This window comes from Talpa europaea (assembly GCF_964194135.1).
Source record: "Talpa europaea genome assembly, chromosome: 1".
In the NCBI taxonomy this organism is placed as follows: domain Eukaryota; kingdom Metazoa; phylum Chordata; class Mammalia; order Eulipotyphla; family Talpidae; genus Talpa; species Talpa europaea.
The window spans coordinates 132,134,548-132,157,137 of record NC_140073.1 but is presented as its reverse complement, the minus strand read 5'-3'; the positions used below and the strand labels follow the sequence as shown (position 1 = coordinate 132,157,137).

General features: G+C 37.6%; 1 protein-coding gene across 1 annotated transcript in view; it reads right to left on the bottom strand.

Annotated features, from left to right (window-relative positions):
• Window positions 1-1,633: 1,633 nt before the first annotated feature.
• FAM117B (family with sequence similarity 117 member B) overlaps window positions 1,634-22,590 on the bottom strand; it is a gene marked incomplete at its 3' end in the record, with an annotated part of 62,347 nt that continues 41,390 nt past the window's right edge. Inside the window, exons 5-8 of the mRNA XM_084243851.1 lie at window positions 11,307-11,450; window positions 7,802-8,027; window positions 6,087-6,207; window positions 1,634-1,955 (exon numbers count right to left, since the gene is read on the bottom strand). Coding sequence (XP_084099977.1) covers window positions 1,634-1,955; window positions 6,087-6,207; window positions 7,802-8,027; window positions 11,307-11,450 — 813 coding nt within the window. The remainder of the gene's footprint in view (window positions 1,956-6,086; window positions 6,208-7,801; window positions 8,028-11,306; window positions 11,451-22,590) is intronic.

The following is a 22,590-nucleotide window of genomic DNA, read 5'->3' as shown; positions in this document are numbered from 1 at the left end:
ATATTTTTAAATTACTTAATGTTTTAAAGGTGCATGAGTATAAGAAATTCTTTAAGAAGACTTATTGCTACCACTAGGTTTTCTTTGATGGGATATGTCTGGACAAACTGACATATTAACCTTCTAAACTGTATCCCTTTTGTAAGTTACTTAAAAGTTTTTTTCTCCCTATAGTATATATAGGAACATCAAATTATTGCATCATAAGGTAGTATATGAAGGTCCTAGAAGGATGCTTTTTTATCAATACTGTTTGCTGAAACTCATTTTTAAAAAGAGCTGCTCTTAATTTCACTACCACAATACCTTGATGTGAAATACTGTTGTTATGTGATATTGGCAGTGATCTGTATTAGGATGAATGAGCACAAATCCAAAACTATGGGTATTTCAAAGGTTCCTGTTGTTTATGCTCCAAAACTCTTCTTAAGAAGTCTGTTTTCCCCACTGCATGGAATGTCAAAGGGAAAACTAGCAATATCTGTAGGCAACATATCTCAGTGCCAACCACCATAAAGAAAATGTCAGTAGCAAGATTCTGTGACTATAAACTGCTAGTCAATGGATTACACTCCTGGCAAACTACTGACCCTGACCAAATCTACAAGACAACAACATCACAAAAGCAAAGGAGGAAATCCATGCACAGCCATTTTAGGATCTCTTGGAACTATGATACAGTGATGATTAAAGGTAGAATGACACCTGTGGTAAAGAAGGAAGATCATGTGATAAATATTTCACATAAAACCAAAGGGGCTCCTTATTCCTAGTTAGCAATCAACACTGGGTTTCCTTTTTGGCTCACTGACTTTTCAACTAAGTTCCAATGATGAGTGAGAACATATTAAAGCACTTTCTCCAGACTATAATTTTTCTGACCACATAATGAAATGTGTATAGGAGTAGTTAAAAAAAAAAAAAAACAAAAACAGCAGTTTTACAAATATTTCACCCAAAGCACAAACTTCTGACATCAAAAAAACATAAGCCACATAATGTACTAATATTGCTTTTTATCTCTTTATATATACTTGTTCAATGCATTTACCTATCAATTCTTGTTTGGGAGAAGAACATAGTCATGAGATTAAGATTGCTGGGAAAATGTCAACAATCCCCTTTGGTCCCAAAGCTGAGAACAGCTGAGAAAAACACTTATCTAGAAAGGGAAACAAGAAACAGAGGCCACCAAAGAATCTTTTGAACATCCTGTTGGCTATGTTTCAGAAAATGTAACATTGGTATTATAAAATAGTCATTTTCATATAAAAGATGGTTCTTGCAGCATCATCCATGTGTCTCTTCAGGAATCATGTTTGCAGGGATCTGGTTTTGTTTGTACGAAGTTTAATTTGAAAACAAAACCAAAATGACATTGGCCCTCCAAAAGTAAAGAATGAGACCTTCCTTGTTTCAATCAGTGCTTAAAGAAAAAGCAGGCTAAGCACTGAGGGTTGGCCTTCATGAGTGAGCAGAACCGTCAGAGGGACTTTTTTTCCAAAAGCCGCACTTCGACACTGTGGAAAGCTGGAGCACATTACAGCCAACTGGGAGTGCATGATGCTGTCATAGTCAAGTCATCTGAGGAGGTTCTCAGTTTCCCAAAACAATGGCCACACAACACAGGTACCTATCCTTCAGCTTCTTCGATTGGTTCTGGCGGTGGGAGCAGAGAGGCTGATGGCATGACTGTACTCGTTCCTCGAGAGATCCGGTCTTGCTGCTCTGTGTTTGTGGAGAGGGAAGCCACAGCGATAGGCTGCAGCAGGGTGGTAGCCATGCCGGTGGTGACTGTCAGACTGTGGCCAGAGCCCTTGAGGGTTAAATCTGGTGTGGGAAGGAGTGGCTTGAGGATACTGACGAGGCAGAAAGCAGAGCCACTTTTGGGAATGAAATTCACCTTATTTTTGTCAGGACAGTAAAAGGCTGGGATTTCATGAAGTTGTTTTGGCCTGGATAGAGAATAGACAACCCAACACTTATAAGTCATAGGACACTGGAAATAAGCTCTTTTATTTTTTAAAAAACCGATAACATACAGATACAAAAATGGGATACAAAACTCACACTATGCCAAAGCTTCAAATGCCATTGGCCAAAGCGGAAAGAGACACATGATATAAAATATGTATCTTAGAATGCCACGGGATAGCATTCATACTTGCTGCTTTCAGTTCCCTGCATGTACCACACAGGTTGTTCAGGCTGACCACAACAAACCTCATTCAATGAAATCAGTATTTCACTGAAGATCTAAGATAGTCAATATGTAAATTCATCAAACAAAAGCAACTCTGGATGTTTAAAGACAAAAGTAATTCCTCTATCATGATTTTTTTCCAGTCTAGTATTTTGAAGGAAGAAGGCAAGGAAAATTAATGACATACAATATCCATTTTTTGCTAAGATCCATCATTTTATGACTAAACTTTAATAGGCATAAGTTTTCAATTGCTCCTAAAAATTTCTTTGAAACAGTTCTTTGAATTAACCATGATAGTTTCCCGAGTAAATATAAATGTGAAATCAAAATAAAACTAATGGTAGTCCTTTCAAAGATTTTACTGAAGTCAAATCTTTTCCAATCCCCGAGGTGTCCTGAAAATTAACACAAGTAGCTGGGAAAAGATGCTGGTGTTAATGGTATTCTATGAAAAGAAAATTATTAAAGCAAGTGAACAAACAATATAGACACATATAAAAGACTGATGGTTACCCAAGGGGAAGGAGATTGGGGGCTGGGTGAAATGTAGAAGGAGTCAAATGTATGATGACAGATGGAAACGTAACTTCCAGTGGTGATCCTGATGTAGTCAGTATACACAGATACTGAATTATACTACCATAATTTATTTTATGTAATTAACCAATGTTACTAAAATTAAAATTTAAGAAATACTTAAAAATTTGTTAAAATAACATGAAAGTACCACAAATTAAATAAGGTGAGAAAATAAATAAAATTCAGGTGGAAAGGTGATACGACCATATGATAAAAGTACAGTTCTCATTTCTCCTAATTAAAAAAAAAACATTTAGAATGCCATGTCTGCACTGGATTCTGGAGATCCAAAGATGAAACATCTATACAGAGGCAGACTAATATGTAGTTCTTAGTAGGTGGGAAGTACTGGGTACAGAATTGTATTTCAACATAGTTAGCCTTTGTAATAATAGTGTTTTATGCATTTGAAAATATTATTTGTATAAACTGTGGATTCCTTCAAACCATCCATAAGCTTTACCAGAATTATTAAAGATAACTTTCTGAAAAAATGGATGAACGGGCCCTATAATTATTTTAAGCTTCTTCAAACTGATGCATGGAATTCCTTGGTATCTTTTTAAAAGGACATGCTTACATAAATTTTTCTTTTTAAATTCAGGCATAAGTTATTAGTAAAGAAAATGGCTGTTCCAAGTTACTAATAATGGGAAGGTGGAAGGGAGGGAGGAAGGAAAAAATAAAGCCATCTCATATTTAAAAATATCTCTGTATTGCAGAGAGGAAATAATACTTAGACATTTAAAATAATTAAGGCCAAAGAATTGACTAGTTGTCTGATCAAGAAACATCATACTTAATTTCATTAAAAAGAACTTACTACTAAATGCAGATGGTGTGGCTATGGTATGTGCTATATCAAAAAGAAGTACAACTGGACCTCCCCGGTGGCACAGGTGGTTGGGACACAACCTATGAGGCTGTCCGCAGCCACAGCATCACGAGTTCGAGCCCCAGCCGGCCAGGGAGCAACCCGCATGGCACAGCAGACCCCTCCTGTCTTGCCCGCTGCTCCCTTCAGCAGTGTACTTCAGTCAGTCTGCCTGTTCTGCTCCCTACTCTGTCTCTGGTGAATCCTCTCACCCCCCACACCTCTGGCCTATACTCCAGCTCTTGTATGCATAAATAAATCTTTTAAAAAACAAAAAGAAGTGCAACTTATTAAAAAAAACTGGCAACTACAAATGTCAGCTAGGATGTGGAGAAAAAGGAACTCTCCTACACTGCTGGTGGGAGTGCAAAATGGTCCAGCCACTATGGAAAGATGTGTGGAGGGTTCTCAAACTATTAAAAATGGCGCTACCATGTGACCCAGCAATTCCACTCCTGGGAATCTACCCAAAGAACACAAAAACATTAACTCAAAAGGATACCTGCACCCCTATGTTTATTGCAGCACTGTTTACAATAGGTAAGATAGGGAAACAACCCAAATGCCCAAAAGCAGATAACTGGATCCAGAAGATCCAGCAACATGGATGGAACTAGAAGAAATAAGTCAGAAAGAAAAAGAAAAATATCGGATGGTTTCATTTATACGAGGAATACAGGGGGACCAAATAAAGGATCAGGAAAAAGAAATTAATAATAGTAACAATAATAAATAAAAAACCTAAAGTAATAGGAAACTATAAATCAGAGATACTCTGCAGGGGAGAGGGAGGAAGCAAAACAGGTGAATTGGTGGCTGGAATTTTACAGGGACTATACCTGAGAGGAGAAAGCAAACATTGTACAAAACTGAACAATTATGTAAAATAAATATAAATTAAAGGAAAAAAATGCAAAACCTGCTTCTGCCCTTTCTGTGCCCAAATCCTTTTTTTTTTTTCAGGTAAATAAACATTGTTTTATAGAAATCAGAGATTACCCCAGCCAACTCTAATTCCCAGGTTCATGTCAGAGTTAACTTTAACTTACCTTTAAGCCAAAAGTTCAGAATTAGAGAATAATATTCTTTAAAGAATGAGTACGCAAGCTAAAATTTTAAGTAGGACTAACAATCTAACCTTATTTTAATGCTAGTGGGTCCAGTGGGTTTTCCTAGAATTCTAATATAGCTAAGGCAAAAAAGGACTAATTTTTTTAGACTTTGAGTAACTTGTTTTGTTGATAGGTTAAAATTGCTTCCAAGAAATCCACTCATGTTGTAGTAATTCATTTGTTTTGGAACTTTACTAAAATATATTTAGAGTTTTTGTGTTCTCTACTATCCTTTATATCCATAAAATCTGTAATAACTATCTATGTACATTTAGAAAATAGGTTTACCTACTAAAAACAGATATGCCATAGAATATGTTAGAAGGGACACCACAAAGAGGACTGAAAGGATCCCATACTTCAAATGATTCCAGGATGTTTATGATAGAAGAAAAAGACAAATTCTTTGAGCTGGACAAGCTGAACAACCTCCATGATGTTTTAGGTTTCGTAGAGAGAAAAACCCAGAAGGGTGGCCCTTAGGCTTACAGTGATAGTGAGACTGGAAGGTGGGGTCTAAGCATCCCCAAATGATGTTCATCACCTAATTTGCTCAGTCTCACACACACCTCCAACCCTGCAACCACCCCTTATAAAGCAAGAAGCCACAGTCACTGAAAACGTAGGGCTGCAATACTTTCTGAGCAAATTTTGAGTCTACACATGGAGTACTTGACTGGAGTATCAGCCAACAGAAGTATAGATCATGTGTCAAGGGCACCAGACACTGTTAGTTTAAAATTCTTCTTGCCTTACCTCCATCATAGTAATATGATTCTAAGTAGTAGTAAAATTCTGTTTTCTGAATTATCAGACAGACAAGATATTTTTCAAAACTGCTTAAAGAACGAGAGACCTAAAGTAGACCAAAAAATTGAAGGAAATCTGATAGGTAAGATCCATGGTCTACCCTGACTATATATTCTGTTCTGCTAAATGCAATGTGTGATTTTGATTGTATATACATTTAAAATAATGGCCACAGAAGATACATTGGGGACAACTGAGGAAATGTAACTGGATATTAGTGATATTAAGCATTACTATTAATTTTCTTTGGTGTGATAATGGTATTGTGGTTATGTAGGAGAACGGTGGTTACTTTTAGGAAATGAATTTTAAACTATTTAAGGTTAAGTGTCATGATGTCTGCAAGTTACTTTCAGACAGTTCAGCAAAAACTAACAGCTCCAACATACAGACAAAGCAAATATTGGAAAATGTAACAACTCCATATCTAGGTGATGGATATTCTTCAACTTATCTGAAAATTCTCATAATAAAAGTTATTATTACGCAGAGAGCGGATACTTACGAGCATTCCTCAAAGACTTTGACTCTTTCACAGCCCTCAGGAGGTTCCCTTTTGAACATGTAACTGTTGTTGGGTTTTGGTGAGGTTGCATATTTAGGCAAAGGAGAGTTGTTCCCATTCTCTGCAATAAATGGTATGCCGGGTTACTAAAACTACTACTACATAAATGCACATTCATCCTGTATTTAATTGTTCTTGGTCTTTCCCACACCAAGAACTACTTGAGGGAAGGTAAAGAGTTTTATTCATCAATATCACCCCAGTATCTAACACAAATCCTGGTAAAGAAGAGATAATTAACTTTTATTAAATAAATGTATAAACAAAAGATTTTTACTTATTTTCCACTGAAAATTACCATGGCCTAAGACGTACAACTTAACCCTCAGTACTGAACACTGGTCAACCTCCCTGCTTTATTTCTATTTAACCACAGCAAGGGGACACAAATGTCACTATCATTCTTCCCAGTACAAGTAAATGAAGTGCTTCTTTATTATTAGCTTATTACTCTTGATCTGTCCTTCAGAATTTCTCAATTTGATTTCTCTGCTCCTCTGGTTAAAATCTTGACTCAGGTTAGTCAGTGATATGCACATTGTACCCTGAAGACTTCTTTTTGCTTGTGAACTTCTCCATACCTAAGAGATCCTTCTCTGTTCAATTCTCACAATTTCCTTCAAAGTCTGACTCAAAGTTTTTGAAATCTTGCCTATCAAAGGGAATACTTCTTTACTAAGGTAACCAGTCACCAGTCTCTCAAAGTCAAAAACTGCAGGGGGCAAAAATTTATGGAGTATTGAAAGTATGGGAAATCAAAGGGAAGATTTTAATGGCCATGGAGAATTGTTTTTGTTTTTTATTTTACTCAGAACTAAGTACCAAGAGCTGTGCTATCCCTTTATTTCTCATAGTAAATGTAAAAAGTAGCTAATTACATAGATGCTGAGCAAGAAACTGTGTTGTTTATATTGCTGTGATATAGATAGATGAAAGTTCATATTTGTTTTTAAAAAATATTACTAATTAATATATATTTTTAAAGATTTATTTATTTATTTATACAAGCACTGGGTACAGTCAGAAGCGTGGGAGGGTGAGAGAATTCACCAGAGCCAGAGCAGGGAGCAGAACAGGCAGAAGGACCGAAGTACACTGCTGAGGGGAGCAGCGGGTGGCAGGAGAGGTCTCAACGCCATGTGGGACCCTCGCCCGGTGGCTGGGGATAGAACTGGCACTGCAGAGGCTGCGGGCAGCTTCGCAACCCAGCTCTCAACCGCTGCGCCACTGGGGAGGCCCTACTAATTAATATTCATGTGACTTATGTCTCCAAGTTATTTGTTAAATTGCATATGCATATGTAGTTTAATACCATAAATGGCTCGCCAACCTTTCGTTACAGGTTTGCATTGAATACTCACTTTACATTGATATAAATCAGTTTAGTTCTTGTAAGAAATATCAAAAACAATTTCACTAACTAAAAGCACTAACTTGAAGGTTTCACATTTAACTTAAAAATAGCAATACAGTAAAAACATGATTACTAAGAGAGAACAAGGATTCTTTTTTATACTAAAAAAGAATACTTCTCATTAATAAGGAAACTGTATAAACAAGTGAAAAATAGGAAGAAAAAAAAGAACAAATAAAAATCCATAAACCACCCAAACAGACCATCACCTGGGTATGGTAACAATCCCTCTGCATTATACCTTTATCCCTGGGGTCAACAAGCAGGTCATCAGCCGAGCAAGGGCTCTCCTCACTACCTTCATTGGAGATGGTGAGGAACGATGTGGGGGACACAGACTGAGAGCGGCTGCTATTGTTGCTTCCCCTATCTGCCCCGCCAGGGGTCTGGGTGTCGATGCTGCGTGTGCTGCTACTTCTTTGTACAAGAGGGGGAGGTGCACGATGGCCATCTGGAATATCTTGTGGCTGTACAAAATTCAAAAATGTGTGTATTTATCACTGATTTTGAAACTCACCCAGAAAAGCACCCAACATCAACCTTGTTGTCCCCAAAGACACATAAATCAAAAACTCCCTACTCATTAAGCCTAAGGAAAAAGAAGCTTGCCCTGTGTTGCTCCATTAGTGACACCCTGTCTAAACTTACTCCCCTGCTACACACTAAGCAGTGTAAATGAAGATTTTGATTTTCCAGGGTCAGACATATGGCAGGTGGCTAATGCTTACTGAATGATGAATTGTGCTGAATTACTGAATTACAACGATGAATTAGAATGAATTGTGCTAAATATTAATTTTTTTTAAATAATAAATTTTATTTTTATATTCCCCCATACAATTGCAAACTCCCCATTCTGACTCCAATCCTTCCCCTCCAGCCCCCCACCCTCCAAAATGTGTCTCTGGTTCATAGTTTTTGTTGATTTTGATTTTCACTTTCTTATATTCATTTTCCTGGTCCCTTATTTAAGTTTTCTAGATTCCTGCTATGAGTGAGACCATCCGGTATTTTTATTAATTATTTTTAAGAGCAAAAAGAAGGGTCATGATAAAAGAAGCAAAATCTAGATTTACCACTAAGCTGTTTATCAAAAGAAAAGTTTAACCACTGTGTGAACTAATGATATTTGATGACAGGCCCCATTACCATTTTTTCTGCATACTTCCACCTGAAAGACTTTTTTTTTTTTAATTTTTTTTTTAAAGAGGCATGCATTTTTATTTTTATTTATGATTTATTTATTTGTTTGTTTGTTCTGTCCATACATGCACTGGGTACAGTCAGAAGCGCGGGAGGGTGAGAGAATTCACCAGAGTCAGAGCAGGGAGCAGAGCAGGCAGAAGGACCGAAGTACACTGCTGAGGGGAGCAGCGGGTGGCAGGAGAGGTCTGCACGCCATGTGGGACCCTCCTCTGGTGGCCGGGGAGCAGCCGGGGATCGAACCGGCGCCGCAGAGGCCGCGGGCAGCTTCGCAACCTAGCGCTCAACCGCTGCGCCACCGGGGAGGCCCCTGAAATACTTTTTTAAAGGAAACCTTCCTAAATGAGAAAAAGTTAATGCAGCAGTGCTAATTACATGGGGCAATCAAAGAGAACATTTATATTTAGGTTTGTGTGCCGTATTTATTAGCAGAGAAACCAGTTCCTGTATATCTTTGGTTCATTTATCTTTAGTACATCTAGGAAAGTTTCTACCCATAATGCAATCTGAAGAAGAGGGAATGGGGAGTTGTATTTTCCTTAAGTTAAACCAACCATTAATCTTAAGGAGAGTTTCCTGAGCATCAGTTAACTACTACTTAAAACTCTACAATTCCTCTCTCCCTGATGAATGAAAACTTGAATATACACTATGACACATTTTTCTTTCTGTGTATGACATGTGAATCTTTTTTGTTCCTTTATTGAGGTAGTACTAGTTTACAACACTTTATATTATTTAGGAGAATAGGTACATATGAATCATTCTTTTTTTTTAATTGAGGCAGCTTTCTTTTTAGTGGGTTTTTTTTTAAGATTTGTTTATTTATTTATTTATTTTTATACAAGAGCTGGGGTACAGGCCATTGGCACGGGAGGGTGAGAGGATTCACCAGAGACAGAGCAGGAATCAGAACAGGCAGACGACAGAAATACACTGCTGAGGGGAGCAGCAGGCCCAACATGAGACGTCTACCTCACCATGTGGGATTCTCACCGGCCAGCCGGGATCAAACCCACACTGCAGAGGCTGCAGACAGCTTCACAGCGTGACGTTCAACCCGCTGCACCACTGGGGAGGCCCTAAAGATTTATTTTTATTTTTTTATGCATACAAGAACTGGGGTGTAGGTCAGAGGTGCGGGGGGTGAGAGAATTAACCAGAGACAGAGCAGGAAGCTCAACAGGCAGATGTACTGAAATACACTGCTGAGGGGAGCAGTGGGTGAGACAGGAGAGGTCTACTGAGCCATGTGGGTTAGCTCCCTGACCAAGGACTGAACTCATGCAGCAGTGGCTGGGAATAGCTTGACAGAGCTGAGACTTATCCCCTACACCACCAGGGAGGCCCCATATGAATCATTCTTATCTGTTTGATAGTTAGTAGAAAGGGTATCAACCAACCAGTAACTAACAATTAAGAGACAGGTATAGATTTAGCCTCAGAAAATAATCAATGTCACAGCCTTCCCTCTAAAATTGTAAGCTAACTTTTTTTGTTAAATGGAGTTATAGTAAACAAAAAGTATATCATCTGACTAGTATTTTTCAATATACAATAGTTACAAAAAAAATAGTTTCTGTTCAAGGGTCCAAATTTAAGTCACACCATTTGTCACTATGAGATGCAAAGAAATGAAAATTTTTTATTCACTTGCCAAGATGAAAGTCTTTCAAAAGAGATAAAATTTCACTCTCTCAATAAGGAAGAAAGAAACCTAAGTAAATAAAGAAAATTGGAAACTTTCAATAATTGGAAGAGTTTGTGTGTGAGGATGATTTTTTTTTTCCTTTCTTGCCTTAACCTTTATTCTGCTTTTGATACAATCAGCCATCTGTTTCAACAATCCATTCCCAAATTACATTGCTGAAGTTTTCTGCTACAATGTTGTGATCTAGGCAAATATACAATAACTATGACTTTATTCTAAACATGCCTTTCTTTCTATCCTCTGACTTTATTCATTTTGTTATTTTTTTTTAAATAATAAATTTTATTTTTATATTCCCCATACAATTGCAACCCCATTTTGACCCCAATCCCTCCCCTCCCCCCCCACCCCCCAAAAAGTGTCTCTGGTTCATAGTTTTTTGTTGATTTTGATTTTCACTTTCTTATAGTTATTCATTTTCCTGGTCCCTTATTTAAGTTTTCTAGATTCCTGCTATGAGTGAGACCACCCGGTATTTTTCTTTTTCTTTCTGGCTTATTTCACTGAGCATGATCCCTTCCAGCTCCATCCATGTTGCTGCAAATTGCATGTGTTTATCTTTTTTGAATGCTGAGTAATATTCCATGGTGTATATGTACCACATCTTCTTGATCCAGTCATCTATTTTTGGGCATTTGGGCTGTTTCCAAAGCTTAGCTATTGTAAACAGTGCTGCTATAAACATAGGGGTGCAGGTGCTCTTTGGAATTGATGTCTGTGTCCTTTGGGTAAATACCCAGGAGTGGAATTGCTGGATCATATGGAGGCTCTATGTTTATTAGGTCCAGAAATCTCCTGTGTGAGGACGATTTTAAGAGACAAGATTACTTACTATAAGTTGTTCTTCCTTTTCCCCAGTCTCCTTAATTATTATCTCAATCTCCTGATTCAATCCTTCCACACTATTCCGGAACCGAGAACCTGTTGATTTGGTGATAGGAATTACTGGAATAAGTGCACTCTTTGGAACAGGAGCCTTAAGAAAAAATGGAGAATGAAGAAAAGAAGTTTAACATTATCTCTTAATTCTAATTCTCTAGATTGAAGCATTCTTCTATCCAGTTGACATGAGTAATTTAAAAATAAATCATTCATAGGCCTCACAAAAAGTATGAGTAACCAAATCAACTCCTTGGTATAGATAAAATGCAATTTAAGGCTAAATCCCCAGAGAATCATGGCAGATTTTTACAAGTTAATTAACATCTATGCAGAACTAGAAAGAGATAGGGATAACAGAAAATACTAAAAGAATGTTAATCTCAGATATTCTTTTATTTATTTTTATGACTGTAATGGAGTTCAGATTTTAGAATATAACTTTAAAGTTCCCCAGTGTCACAATTACTTATATTCCAGAAAAGTAACAACCCCCAGTGATTTATCAGAATAGAAAGAAAAGAAAAATATTTTCATAGGAAAAACAAAATCAGTTCCAACATCTATATATAGTAGAGGTACTAATAAGAAGTGACAATAACTAACTTGTTAAATCTAATTATACTTTCATTACTATGATTTAAAATTTTTTGGTTCAGAAAAGAAAATTATGTAATTTTTTATCATTCATCTTTACCATATTACTATTTCCTTTTCTTATTTTTTCAAAGCCTAGCTCTAGTTTTAATACATTTTTTTTCATTGGCACAGTATTACTTTTGAAGAGAAGTAATTGATTATATAAATATATGATATGATTTGGTTTCCTGTGACAAAATAGACAAAATAAAATGAAACAAAAATTACACAGTTATCTGCCAAAGTTAATAGCAAAAATGTGTCAGAGGATCATCTTATGTATTATCCTGCTCTCTGCTAAAGGAATGTGGTTAAACCCATCCTTCACTTAGGGAGGTTTCTTTGAAAAGCCTCTTTCAGGGGAAGGTGGGCAAGGTGACAAAGGATTCTAATTAATTATCATTAGTTTGAGTCAATAGATAACCTTGTCATCGATGTGGAACTAAGTGTTAAAACTGTTTTCTCCTCTCTTCTTTTATTCCGCTCACCTTATAATTAAAGCAAAAAGCATGAAATTTTTGAGGAAAACACCAAGAGGGTTTCATTCTGAGTGCTTAGGCACCACTTCTTCATTGCTTAGTTATTGTTAGGCCTGAATCTCACTTTCCTCATTTAACAGGGGAACACAGCACTTCTTCAGAGAATGTCTGGTCTACAGTTGATAGATAATTAGAAAACAGTAAGTATAATTCTTACTTTGTATTTTTTATCCTGTATATTTTATTCTTGCAATAATCTTTTATTGTCTTTTCACTATTTTTTTCAAGTATCATTTATTTTCATCTATGTGTGGTGTCTTAACAATTTTTCTCCTTCTTAAACTCTCTGATCCCCAGTCTTCTCCCCATACCGCCACCAAGCTTCTCATAACATTTACTCCATTTTCACTTCCATCCTTATTTCTGTCTGCTCTTCTAGTTTCAGGATCCACCAGCAAAAGCAGGAATTAAAAAATAAAAAGTCTAAGTATAAATATGCTCTGAGCATTTTACAGAGAATATTAAAAAGTTGAAATCTACACCCTTGTGTCGTTTCGTACAGCATAAGTGTAAATCTTTGAGGCACTGATATACCATTTCCAAATTTCATTTTTTTATTTTCACTATTTAAAAAAAGGCTATGAACATCCTTGTAGATAAATATTTGCCACATGCGTAAATTTTTCTTTAAGATAAAATCTTGAGGCAGAGGAATTGGCTTAAAATGTAGGAAACAGGGCCTCCCCGGTGGCGCAGCGGTTGAGCGCTGGGTTGCGAAGCTGCCCGCAGCCTCTGCAGCGCCGGTTCGATCCCCGGCTGCTCCCCGGCCACCGGAGGAGGGTCCCACATGGCGCGCAGACCCCTCTCCTGCTCCCGGCTCTGGCTCTGGTGGATTCTCTCACTCTCCCGCACTTCTGACTGTACCCAGTGCTTGTACAAATAAATAAACAAATAAATAAATAAATAAATCTAAAATTAAAAAAAAAAATGTAGGAAACATTTTCAAGAGTTTGTCATTCACAATGCCAAAGTGAACAGTAAACTATTTTTACTCCTTTACATTCTATCTGCACTCATGTATAATGTATATTTTACAAAACTTTCACCATTGGATTTATTCCTTTCTTAACCTTTACTTCATAGATAAAAATGCCTTAATATTTGAATTTATATATGTTGACCACAAGTGAAAGAGAGTTTTTAAAATGATTATCAGTAATTTGTCCATTTGGAGAGAAGTAATATTTGCAATTTTCTTGATTGAGAAGAGCACTACATAGTGGTTATAGACTCTTCATCCTATAAATTGAAAATGTATTTTTATTCTCAAATCATGAGTGATTTGCACATTTTTCATAACATGTCTAAAGGCCATTTCTTTGAATGAAGTGTGCATTCACTTCATTTTAGGTTTTAAGAGTTCCTTATACAATTAGATCACAAATAAATGAAAACAATGGGAATTCTTGCCTTGTCCCTGATTTTAGTGGAAATGTCTCTAGGGCACCCCATTAAATAATAATGGCTCTATGATATCAATTAGTGAAAGTGAAGAGTTGTGTGTATAAAGTTATATTAAGAAAGTACTTCTTAGGGCCTCCCTGGTGGTGCAAGGAGTTAGGATGCAACCTATGAGGCCGCAGCCACTGCAGCACGAGTTCGATCCCTGGCCAGGGAGCTACCCACATGGTATGCAGCAGACTCTTCTGACTTGCCCGCTGCTCCCCTCAGCAGTGTATTTCAGTCAATCTGCCTGTTCTGTTCCCCACTCTCTCTCTGGTGAATCCTTTCACCCTCCACACCTCTGGCCCGTACCCCAGTTCTTGTATGCATAAATAGATCTTTAAAAAAAAAAAAAAGAAAATACTTCTTAAAGTCTTATATTCTTGTGTATATTTAATATGAGTGCTAAATTTTGTCACAGGGCTTTTAACATTAATGTACATAAGCATATGAGATTTTTTCTCTAAGAAAATTTTAAAGCAAGAATAGCCAAATGATCTCCTTGGCCATTAAATGATCTAGCTGTAAGTACTATAATGTCCCATGAAGCTTCCCCAATATGGACAAGTTACAAACAGAATGCATGGCAACAAAATATTATGGTTTGGCTTTACAGGTACAAACCAGTTAAAAGTTAGATAACAGGTGCATAAAAATAACTATTTTAGATGTATAATAGTTGAAATAACGTATTTCTTTCCTGTAATTAGATTATCAGTAAGTATGCAAAAAAATGACATATTAAATTTTGCTCCTTGAGCTATAAAATGAGTACAAATATACTGCTGTATATCAACTATAAATGCCCCCAAATATTGAAAATAGTGATCTCCATACAGTGAAACTATATTGTTTCTTCATTTTTCACCTTTAATTTTAATTTCTCAAGTTCTCTATGAATATTTTTCCATCCTTTGATAATCAGGAAAAAAAGTTACTTGGAAAGGCATTTATTTAAGTAGTTGGTGTCTTTTTTTTCTCAATAAATTTCCCATTTCTCTTAAAGAGTTCCCATACTTCACTACAAGTTATGAAAGGAAAAACAATTTGGACCATGATAGATGTTGTTCCAATTCATATCTGAAAGTTCTGGTTTTTTGGAATATTTTGGACATGACAGCAAAAGTAATCTCCATAAAAGACAAAAAAGAGGGAATGATGTCACCAAGATGGTAACAAAGATCATTCCTGACCTTAGCCCTGCTCAATAAGATGACAAACTAGCAACTATGCATAGACAAAATACCATTGTGAAAATACCAAAACCCAGACAATTCCCTGGACAATAGAGACTGAGAAGGATTGCCCAGGCAGGGAGCCAAATCAATGACAATCCAATTATGGAGCACAGCATGTGATCCTAACTGACCAAAGAGCTTGGAGAGTGATCCCAAGTTCCATTGGCCTAGTCTCCAGCGCCACACCAACTATGTAGTATACAGTACGAGTCCCAGACTGACCAGAGAGCTTGGTCAGTAATCTTGCCCAGCAGTAGAGAACAGCTAACAAATGGCCTGATTGCCTGTGATACTGCCCATCTTCCACACACCCTGTTGCTCTGCTTAATCACACAGCACACAGCCTGAGTCTCAGTCTGACCCTGAAGCTTAGTCTGTGGCCCCGCCTAAAGGCAGTCTCCACTTCAGCATTAAGGTTAGTGGAGTATCAACAGCCTAGCCAGCTGCCTATCTTTTAGACATCCTATCCTTCAATTCTTCCATCTATTGTTATAAAACCAGTACTTTCCCTCACTTCCCACAGCTACCCAGCACCTGTTCATGTTTTTACAGAACTGGTGATAACAAGATGGAACAAGACAAAAAGCAAACAGTAAAGGCTACTGCCCAAATTCCATACCACCCTATTCCATTCCATTCTTCTCCTAATAACTCACATTTTCTACCCTCCACCCTATTCTCATTCCCAATACACCTCCTTGAAGGGGCGGTGCCATTTTCCCCACCCCCATATGCAGATGCTTTGGACTACAGGTCCCAGCAAGCCATAACTTCAGGAGTGGGGGAGCTACTAGGAACTAGGGGCAGAGCTGAGTGGCCAGGTGAAGGTATGTAACACAAAAGGTAGGCAGATCCAGCTCTTTTTCCTTGTTTCTGCAGCCCTGACTTATACCCTGGTACTGCTAGAAAGAGTCATGGAGAAAATATGTGGAGGAGATACATGTAGAGACACTTGGAAGAGACATCGGGAAGCTGACAATGGCAGCCATTATCGTGATGAGGTATCTCCTTTTCTCCCAGCTCTGTAAGACCGGTCTAACTCCTTGCTTGCTGTTCCCTGCCAGAAGTTCCTTAGTCTTATGGCAAGCTTTTGGGCTTCAGTGGCCCCACTATGACCCAACACTGTTTGGTTAGGCACTTGCCCATGAGGGGATGGGCAAGTGCTATTAGGGATATTCTTTCTTCTCTCTTTATGTATACTATTGTACTAAAGAACTTGCACAGTAAGAGTCTGTGTCCTTTGCCTCTGTGTGTGTATATGGCCAAATCCCTTTCAAAGTGTGCACCCTTAACAATTTGGATGCGCCTCAGAGGGATGCTAATATCAGGTCCTCACTTTACTAGTTCAACTTCAGTAAAGTAATGCCCAAGTGAGGGAGTGAAACTAGCTATTTGTCTTCAGCATTTTTACATTTCAAATAGTGGTTATTTGTACCACTTTTCACCTATTCTCACCATCTTGTTTCCTTTCCAACAGAAGTAAATTTCAATGTATACACTAACAAAAGTTTGCCAAATTAGCTATGTACTTGCTTCAGGGATAAGACAGCAGGAAAGTGAAGCTAAGACAATATTTTGGTAAAGGAAAGTAAGAAACCTTTTCAACATAGTAGATAATAGAAAATGCAAAATGGATTCATACTAAAGCAGCTAGAGGTTTGAAAAATCTACAGCTCACTAGTCTGGAGTGGAGAGCATATTAGAATATTTCTGTCATGCAATCATTTCATCTCACCAGAGTCTTTCTTGACTCTTCCCATATCAGAAAATAATGAGGTGACAGGGAACTAGTACAGACTAAGAAAAATCTCAGGAGTCATTAGTATATATACTACAAATAGAATTTCTTCTCAAATAAAACATATGCAATTCTAAACTTAATTCTCTCTTCTAAATGTTATAAAACATAGGTAACAGTTGGCACTGGATGCTATTTTCAGACTACTTTCAGGTATAAATTTGTTAACTGCTAACTTACAGAATGACAAAGGGGCTAAAAAAGAAGATGATCTGTTAAGTTGTTTTTTTTTTTTTAAAAGATTTATTTATTCATGCATACAAGAACCGGGATACAGGCCAGATGCGCGGGAGGGTGAGAGGATTCATCAGAGACAGAGCGGGGAACAGAACAGGCAGACTGACTGAAATACACTGCTGCGGGGAGCAGCGGGAGAGACAGGAGAGGTCTGCCACGCCATGTGGGATTCTCGCCAGCCAACTGGGATCGAACTAGCACTGCAGAGGCTGCGGACAGCTTCAAAGTGCTGCGCTCAACCGCCTGCGCCACCAGGGAAGGCCTGATCTGGTAAAGTTTTTGCAAAATGTTGACATTCTTGGATTTTAGAAAGTCAAATGGATCTATTAGTAAGCTGGCTTAAGAATAGAAAGCTTAAGCTTTCTGGTTGTCATTTTAAGAAACATACACACACAGGAACCACAGTGTAATAACTAACTGTACATTTGGTTACTGCTTTTCAAGTTAGTCAAAAAAGTCACACTATACATTTGCTGAAAGTTTTACTCAAATATAATCTTAGTAGCAGAAGTATATATCAATAGTTTCCTCTATTTAATAAAAGAAAAGAAGGAAAAGAAAGAAGGAAAAGAAAGAAAATAGCCATTTACCTAAGGCCAACATACCATTTGAAACGGATGAAACAAAGGTTAATTTAACTAGCAAATAGTTTGATGATCAGAAGAAAAATAATCCATCCAAGCTGCCTGGGAAGATTTTCATTGGTGATATTGTTTTTGTTCCAGAAATAGAAAATTACAGGTCTCTGATTTCATTTCTTATATAAGCTATACTAAAATATCTAAAAACAGGGCCTCCCCGGTGGCACAGCGGTTGAGCACTGGGTTGCCAAGCTGCCCGCAGCCTCTGCAGTGCCGATTCGATCCTCAGCTGCTCCCCGGCCACCAGAGGAGGGTCCCGCATGGCGCGCAGATCTCTCCTGCCACCCGCTGCTCCCCTCAGCAGTGTACTTCAGTCCTTCTGCTTGCTCTGCTACCCCCTCTGGCTCTGGTGAATTCTCTCACCCTCCTGCACTTCTGACTGTACCCAGCGCTTGTATAAATAAATAAATAAATAATCTTTTTAAAAAAATAAATAAAATAAAATATCTAAAAACAACAAATTATTACACTTAAACTTTTATCCTTCATTTCAAGGGCTCTCAAACATTTATATGTATATATAATTTAATTTTCCTATATCTACATAGATTTCTATAATAAATCTGTATTGCTAAATATAAATCCACAGATGCAAATATAAATGGGTTATCATATTAACTGAGAGATCATCTTTAGACAGCTCTGAAACATTAAAAGTTCTTCACTGTACCAAGTAAAATCTCTCTCCTAAGATCTATCCTTTGGCAACATTAAGAACAGTATTTCTGATTTCTCAGCTTTTGATTCTTTCTCTTTATAATGGAATACTGGGCCTCCCCGGTGGCGCAGCAGTTGAGCGCTGGGCTGCGAAGCTGTTCGCAGCCTCTGCAGGGCCGGTTCAATCCCCGGACTGGGCTACGGTCCCACATGGCGCCCAGACCTCTCCTGCCGCCCGCTGCTCCCCTCAGCAGTGTACTTTGTCAGTCTGCCTGTCTGCTCTCCCCTCTGGCTCTGATGAATTCTCTTACCCTCCTGCACTTCTGACTGTACCCAGTGCTTGTATAAATCAATAAATAAATCTTTAAAAAAATAAAATAAAATGGAATACTTTCCATGGGCCTCCCCGGTGGTGCAGTGGTTAAGCACTGGGCTGCACAGCTGCCCGCGGCATCTGCAGCACCAACTCAATCCCTGGCCACTGGTGAGGGTCCCACATGGCGCGCAGATCTCTCCTACCATGCCCACTGCTCCCCTCAGCAGTATACTTTGTCAGTCCGCCTGTTCTGTTCCCCATTCTGGCTCTGGTGAATTCTCTCACCCTCCCACGCTTCTGACTATACCCAGTGCTTATATAAATAAATAATTTTTTTTTTTTAAAAAAAGGAATACTTTCCAGTCATTAAGGTCTTTAGTTAGGTGAATCGCCTATTTATTTATTTATTTATTTATTTTGTGTGTGTGTGTGTGTTTTAGTGATGGTGTCATCTGTGTGATTTTTTTTTTTTAAAGATTTATTTATTTATACATACAAGCACTGGGTACAGTCAGAAGCACGGGAGGGTGAGAGAATTCACCAGAGCCAGAGCGGGGAGCAGAGCAGGCAGAAGGACCGAAGCACACTGCTGAGGGGAGCAGCGGGCGGCAGGAGAGGTCTGCGCGCCATGTGGGACCCTCCTCCGGGGGCCGGGGAACAGCCGGGGATCGAACCAGCACTGCAGAGGCTGCGGGTAGCTTCGCAACCCAGCGCTCAACCGCTGCACCACTGGGGAGGCCTGAATCGCCTATTTAAATTTTAATTTTGCCCATTTACATTCTTCATATATTGTATATTACAGTTTAAAGATCAAATTCAGCATTAAAACTGAAAATTAACTAACAAAAAAAGAACACCAAAGGAAAGATTTGGCTAACATAAATCTTCTAAGTTTAATCTACATTGTAATTTAAATACAGCACCCTGTCTTCAAAGTGTGGGGAGAAGATTATAGTATGACATATACAAACAGGAACATACAAACAGGAACGATGGGAACAATGACTTGTAGCAGTAGGTGATCAGGAACAAAAATATGGAGATAAATTTTCAAAAGAAGAAAAATGTGCCAGGATGAGGATGTGGAGAAAAAGAAACATACACTGTTGGTGGGAATGTAGACTGGTCCAGTGCCTATGAAAAGAGTATAGAGAGTTCTCAAAAAATTAAAAATAGATCTACCATATGACCCAGCAATTCAACATCTAGGTATCTACCTGAAGAATACAAAAACACCAATTTGAAGGGAAATATACACTCTTATGTACAGATAAGTGAATCAGGAAGATATGGTATATATAAAATGGACTACTCAGCTATTAAAAAAAAAAAGATACTCTTGCATTTCTGACAATATGAATGAAACTTGAAGGGAATATTTCACAAAATACTTATTCTGCTAGACAAAATAAGCAAAATAAGTCAGAGGAAGAAAGACATCAATTGGTGTTACTTATATACAAGTGGAATATAGTGAAACCAAAGGTTAGATAAAGTCAAATCAGTAACAAAACCTATAAATCTGATTATAGAACTGAAGTTACCAGAGGGGCAAGAGAGGGCAAGAGCAGACTGGAGAGAGAGCACAGTGGATTGTGGTGGTGGACTATGGACGCTTTGGTGGTGTATGTGGTGTAATAACAACACCAGAAGTAGGAGATCCTATATCTCTAAAATGCAAACAACATAAACCAAAATTACCTCAATTAAAAATAGAATAATAATGAAAAACCAAATCAACATTGAGTTTAAGAAAAACTGGGAAACAGAAGGAAGAACTGAGAAAGACAATAAAAATTTCTTTGTGACATTTTAACATTTCCTAGAGATTATCTGGCCAAGTATGAGCAATCTAGTTTACTCACGAAGAACATAATCATATAGCACTTTCACTGAACTTCAAAAAAATTAGAAAATCAGCGTTTGTTTTTTTCAATATGTAAGTATAAGCAAAAAAATTATTAAGATGCAAAATAAAAATAATGTGCAAAAAAAGTAGAATGGAAGAAGTTCTGCTTAGCAATTCAACAAAGACCTGGGAGAGAAATATGAGTCAGAAATCCTCATATAACAAAAGGGAGGTAAAGTGATATTTAATGGTAAAAAAAAAAAAAATTAGAAAGCCCTGGCAGGAAAATCCTTCTATCTTAAGTGCTTTTGATTTGGGACCTCCACATGGCAAGATTTCTCCTGTCCTGTTGCCATTACTTTGTCTCCAGCAATCACTGTCAACTCACATCTAGAATAGCCACCTCTTCACTCGTCTAAGCTGCAGCTATACTCTGAAAATATGGTCACAGCAGATGAACCTACTCTTTTGATTTTTAAAAATAGCAATCATGTCCTGATTGGCATACAAAGATTCCAATGCACAGCTGCAATTTTCATTTTTAAAGTACAATACTGTCATTCTGCAGATGGGTTTTTCCTTTCTACCTCACTATCCCTTTGCTCGTTGCTCTCAAACCCTCCCAGGCTACTACAAATCTAGTATCCTCAACCCAGATGGAAAAATAAGAAAAGCCTATGGGAGGATTTTCTTAATTTAGGCTATAACAGCCAGAAAACACCTGTATGATTTTTTAATTCTCACCTCTAAATTAGTTTATGTCACTGTGAAGATGCTGGCATCTCCCATTCTTCTGTTACTAACAACTGACTCTAATCCTCAATCAAACAATTCTGAAATGTGTTGGCTATATTTTCAAACAAGAATGTTTGTTGAAATAGTCCTTAAATATGACATTTTAAGCACTTGAGGGCTTTGTCAATTTTGGAAACTACTGACATGTGAAAGATTCTCTCCTCTAAGAAACTTGGCAGTATTCCTCATAATAGAACTTCTGAATTTTGAGAGACAGGAACACTCAAAAAAGTAAAAATTCTTTTTAATCTGTGATAAGCCAATTGTAAGCCACAGCAAAAGATCTTTTGTTAACTAGTAGTTGTAAACTATACCAATATCAGAACAGTAATCCTGTCCCTTAGTTTTTAAGGAGCATTAAAGAAAATTCCCAGTAAAAATAATCCTCTACATATCATAAAATCCAAACAAAAAAACTGTAATGACTTAGAAAGTGTATCAAGAAAAAAAAATCACACTGTTTGAGGAGAGCAGCCTTGGATCCAGCGGGAAAGCCACCGGCCATTTGAGAGTCACCAACCAATGTCTCTCCATCTCCAGCCTCCTCAGCTTTCTAGGTTGCTGATGCAGCCTGGAAGTGTATTCCTTAGCCGCGGTTTGCTTCCTCCCCCTACATGTATGACATTCTGGAATCTACAGCACCTAGATTGAGTGGTTTACTGTATGTGGGTTCTTACTGTAGCAAGTCGTAATGCAAAAGTGGGGCTAGATGCTTGAGTTCATGTCAATGCATCATGGAAAGATAAATGTGAGTAAAATGTGAGCTGAAGATCCATTAAAGCTTGTATTAATAAAAAAAAAAAAGAAAAAAGAAAAAAGAAAAAAAATCAGAGCACACAAAATATTCAAACTTTTAAACCAAATAATGGAAATTTTTATTGCTAGAAAATATAAGTAAATATAGAAAAGGCTTTAAATACATAGAAACTGGAATAAGCAGGCACTTAACTTTTATGAAGTCCAGCTGACTTAGTTTTTCATTTATTAGTTTTTAGCTATTATATGTAGTAAACCATTGTCTAACACAGTATCACAAATTTTTATGCCTATGTTTTCTCCTAAGAGCTTTTAGTCTTAGCCTCACA